The sequence below is a fragment of the Lynx canadensis genome, chromosome D2 (genome assembly GCF_007474595.2).
Source record: "Lynx canadensis isolate LIC74 chromosome D2, mLynCan4.pri.v2, whole genome shotgun sequence".
In the NCBI taxonomy this organism is placed as follows: Eukaryota; Metazoa; Chordata; class Mammalia; order Carnivora; family Felidae; genus Lynx; species Lynx canadensis.
In genome coordinates, this window is record NC_044313.2 from 38,507,004 (window position 1) to 38,511,991 (window position 4,988).

Genomic DNA, 4,988 nt, shown 5'->3' on the forward strand with positions numbered 1-4,988 from the left:
CTGGAGGTGGACAAGTGTTGGGCGTGCGTGTGGGAAAGGATGCAGTGGGGGTGGGGCTATTTGTGGGTACTAAGATTTAAAGAAAGAAAACCCCACATTGTCATCTGAAAGAAGATAAATGAAAATTGTTGGAGCAATAGGCCTCTAGGGACTAATTACTTGTCTGCTATAATTCAGGGACTGCACTCGTGACTTGCATCGACTCAACATGTCAAATGTCAGTTCTATGTTATGAAATAAAATACATGTTCTTTTAATGTAAACAGTACAGAAATGTTCTCAAGTGTCCCAAGTCATTAGTCACATTGGACACATTCAGTGCCCTATGACTTGTCCCCATGGCTCTGTGCCTGGAGGTCACTTGGTATGTAAAGAGAAAGCGTGCAGCCATGTAATTAAAACCGATGTAGGCACCTTGTTCATCTGGGGGCTGAGGAGCATCCAAACAGCTGCTCAGGGAAACTCAGGCTTTGCTAACATGTGGTATAGCACATTCAGAATCCAAGAATGCCCCCAAAAATCCCAGACAAAAGCCCCCCACATGTCTGCATTTTGCTTTGGTTTTGTTGTAAATTGTTGCAGGAGATTGGAGGGAGGGGGCTGGCCGGCTGGTGCCCTGGTAGGATTTGACTTAGCAGTGGGGGATGGTAAAGCACATGGGCTTCCCATTATCCCCCCCCCCCCTCCCCCGGCTTCCTAGCACTGCATTATGCTGTGTGAGCTGCCTCAGTTTTGTAGGAGTGCTATGTAGATTAGATACAAAATTTACTTTAAGTAAAAATCGTATTAATCATCCAAGGATCAACCAGGGGAAGAGAGGCCACTCTATATATTTATAAACAGAGGGATCTGGTTACCCAGGTGATAAGGTGGCTGGCTGCAAGGCAGAGCACAGAGACATTGAAAGGATCGATAAATCCCCTGGGTTAGAGGAACCAAGGGGGCAGTTGTTGCTACTGGGGTCCAAGCTTAATGGTCATAGGGAAACTGGTAGCTTGACTTGTCTGGAAGGAGCTGGAGACCTAGCTGAAGATTGCCGGAGACACCGCCTAGGTGTGGGCAAAGTGGTGATGGGGAAATACCCTGGCTTCTCCCTTTCTTGTACTCTCTCTACCACGATCTCTCTGTGGGCAAATCCTGCCACAAATCAGCTAGAACGAAAGTCCAGGCAACACAGCCTAGAATGGTCAACACCTACCTGCTCTGAAGCTCCATCTCCATAAAACAGAGAGGGGAAAAGGTTTGGAATGGCTCCTAGGGTAGACAGGCCCATGATCAGCTTATTTTGCATTTCGAGAGCACTCTGCAGCCTAGGAAGTAATTTCCTTAATGGTTTTTGTCTTAGAAATCCCCACAAAGCTCTGTGAATGGTGCATTCTCCCCTCATTTAATGTGTGAGGAAGCTAAGGCTCAGAGGCTTCCAGTAAATGGCTTTAAGCCATCTAGTTTGTCCTGACAGGACTCAAGGTTAGGTCTCCCAACCACCATCTAGCACCCCCCCCCCCCCACCTTCCTCCATGCCACCCTTAGAAATGTGCTTTTCTTCTCTTAAGCACTAAGAAGTTCCTTTTACTCATGAAAGTTTTGCATTTCATAGTGTTATTCAAGTTCTCTGTTCCCTTGTTGATCTTCTTTCTGCCTAGTCATTCTATCCATATTGAAAGTGGGATATAACCGAGTCCAATTATTATGTTTGAATTGTCTGTATCTCCCTCCACTTCTATCAGCTTTACTCCATGCAATTTGGGGCTCTGTTGTTAGGTGAACACATGTTGATAATTAGTATGTCTTCCTAATAGATTAATCTCCTACTAATTATAATATGTCCCTCTTTTTTTTAAAGTAACATTTTGTGTCTTAAAGTCTATTTTGTCTGATATCAATATTGTCACTCCAGCTTTCTTATGGTTGTTGTTCGCATGGTATGTATTTTCTACCCTTTTACTTTCAGCCCATTCATATCTTTGAATCTAAAGTATATCTCTGATATACAGCATATAACTGTTTTATTTTTATCCAATCTGATATTCTCTGCATTTTGATTGGATTTTTAAGCCATTCATATTTAATATTGTTGATATAGTTGGATTTTTTTTAATCAATTTTAATCAGTAAAAGTGCAATTACATGAAGAGCCCCATATTATACATGTTTAAATTATTTTCTATTGTCTTTACTTGTAAGGTGTTGAAGGTGGGACCCACTCTTGAATCTTCTTTCTAGTGGTAGAATAAGGTACATATTGTTCTGGAGTACCACTCACATTGAACTTATGGTTTGTCGAAATGAATTTACGAGCAGTAGGTGGTTTTGTTGTTGGAGGATCATCAGTCATAGAGTGAAGCCAACGATGCCATTCAGGGGGGACCATGCTTCCATCCACATCCCAAAACGCGTTCTTGTCATTCATTTCAGTTGTATATATAACCCCTCGGTGACGACCAAAAAATTGCTTGTTGTCCTCATAGTATTTGTTTCCATATTTGTCTTCCACCACTAATGTACCAACCCTCACATCATTTGCCCTGAAGAAAACTCGTAGATAGCCTCGGAGGCCACCGTGGCCGCTGAGCTGCTCCAGCCCGCGTTTCAGGACCTGCAGGAACTCCATCTTGTCCCGTAGGACCAGCCCCCCAGGTGCTCGATATAGTTGGGTTTGTATCTGTTATTTTACTTTTTGATTTCTGTATGTCACCTGTCCTTTTTGCTCCAAATTTAGCATTTTAAAAGGACATGTTACAAAACTATAGTTTTGGGTTTTATGTGCAAAATTTAATACAAAATATCATTTTGCTTTCCTTCCTTTGTGCATGAATCTCTCTCAGGGTCTTCCTTATGAGGAACATAAAAACCTCTTTTTCACCTTGCAGGTCCTGATGAGCTGTTCTGGGGAAGGGTTTGAGGGGCCTAGGGGAGTCACATGCCTCTGGTAGGGGTGATGAGATGTGATTAGGGAAACACCCAGGAGCACATCGGCCACCACTCTCCCTGCCCTGTACCCCTTTAGAGAAAATTCCTCAAGTTTTCTCTCACCTCAGGCACACTAAGAGGTAGGTTCCTGAATGGCAAAGGAATTCTCCTGGACCTGGCCACCACTGTGCACAAGGACCAGAAGGGCGGCTCTCTGTGGATCATGATCAGGCTAAGGCACCTTCTTCCACAACTCCCAACACCAGTGGTTCCTATCATTCCTTGAGAACCACAAGCTTGTTGAGAATGATAACAGGCAAGCCAATTTGGCAGAGTGGAAAACATCTTTATGACATTATCCAGTGAATAAAGCAAAGTACAAAATTAGACCCCTTGCTGAGAGCACCAGGTACAACAGAGGATGTATGTGGACAGCACTGGGCAGGGGGACATAAAGCTCAGAAAACATTTTTTCTTGTCATAGTTGTCATAGTTGAATGACGATGTGTCTGCTGCTTTACTTTTGTTACATGTCCTTTACTGGGAAGATATTTTTTGGGGGTTTTCGTTTATGAAGCCATAAAAAAATGAAAAATTAAGGAAGGACTGATAAAAAGGAGTGAGGGAAAGAAAGAGGTAGAAAGGGAGAGAAGACAAAGAAAGGGAGGTCAACCTTATTTGGGCTGCAGGCAAAAGATAATCCCTTCAAGTTTTAAGGCAGCTACACTTGATGAATAATGAAAGGAGATCTGAGCTCCATTTGTGTTTTAATATTTACTCAGTGTAGTAAAAAATTGGGGAAAAATAAAGTAAGGTATCAGGGGGAGTTCAAGACCTAAAATGGACCATCTGAAACATGATCTTAAAAAAAGATACCGTGATTCCAGTCTGAAGACTTTAATTTCACACAAGGGAGTAGGAAACTGCACGGCCTGTGAAACATTTTTTACGTCTGGTTATTTGCCCTGCGGGAGGAAGCAGAAGGCTCATCTCTGCATCCCTGACCTCTCTGAGCTGCTTCTGCCCGCCCCTGGCTCCTGTTCTGCGCTGATGTCTGTGACTCACCCTAAGACCTGTCTCCTGGGCCACCTGCATCTGAGCCTGCACATTCAGGGGGTCACCTCACTTCACATATCACCTCCACGGAGCCTTCCCGGGCCCTGGGTCCCATTTTAAAAGGGCACTTGAATGCCTTACAGTTCTGTCCCAGAGCTCCGGGACTCTGTCCTCCTAGAAGAAATGATCACTATCTAGACTGATGATGTATTCTTGTCGGGTGGATTCGTCTCGTGTCACTTTAGTGAAGCTGAAACGTTGTTCCTCAGAGTTCTCTGCTCCGAATTGCTCTAAGTGAGCACGGAGTGCACTTGGCATGAGACATGGGAAGCTGCCGGGAGGGAGCAGATTGCCTGCTTCAGGCCAGGGCAGGCTGTCATCACCCATGCGCCGGCCCCCCGGGTCTGGGTCCGGCAGCTGCCCGCACTCCCCCCCGTCCTCCGGCATCTCCTGCCCCTGCCTCTCTGCCTAGGCATCCGAATGGCTCCGGTTGACCCTTGCGGGTCTGGCACTGTTGCAAGGAGGTCCCAGTTGTCTTTGCTTCCCACACTCCATGTCTGTCATCCCTCCCCATCTGCCTGTCCTGATGCTCCCGGCTGCAGCCTCAGATGCGAGAGCGGCACCCCGCATGGACCACGTCTGACCGACTCTCTGCAGTAAACGTCTGACCTACGTCCTGCTGGCTCTGCTCGGCAGCAGGACCCTGACCGAGGCGCACCCGCAGGCTGCCCTTTCTTCCTTTTGAGCCAGGGATTAGGGATCTTCTTTGCAAGTTCAGGTTCTCGCAGAACACAGGTTAGTTTGGGGGCTTCATGACCTTCAAGCTGATATCCCACCGCAGGGTCCCTGATGGGGTGAGTCGGAGCCCGACAAGGCCTGGCTGGCATCCCACAGCTGGGAAAGGCTAGGTTTTCTGGGTTCCCTTTGCCACGAGCCTACTTCTCAGAGCAGGTGATCAGGGATAGGCATCACTCTGATGGCTGTAAGTTCTCAGATGCCTGATCAGATGGCCTGGAGCTGGG

The 4,988-nt window shown here is 46.2% G+C and overlaps 1 protein-coding gene across 1 annotated transcript; it reads right to left on the reverse strand.

The window, feature by feature from the left end:
* Window positions 1-2,142: 2,142 nt before the first annotated feature.
* LOC115527299 (NADH dehydrogenase [ubiquinone] 1 alpha subcomplex subunit 12-like) lies at window positions 2,143-2,629 on the reverse strand. Its single transcript, XM_032595203.1, has one exon. It carries the CDS (start codon window positions 2,609-2,611, stop codon window positions 2,174-2,176), a length of 438 nt encoding a protein of 145 aa, XP_032451094.1. The 5' UTR covers window positions 2,612-2,629; the 3' UTR covers window positions 2,143-2,173.
* Window positions 2,630-4,988: the final 2,359 nt, after the last annotated feature.

Coding starts and splice junctions, on each gene's coding strand:
- LOC115527299 (XM_032595203.1), bottom strand. CDS start 2,611: ATGGAGTTCCTGCAGGTCCTGAAACGCGGGCTGGAGCAGCTCAGCGGC.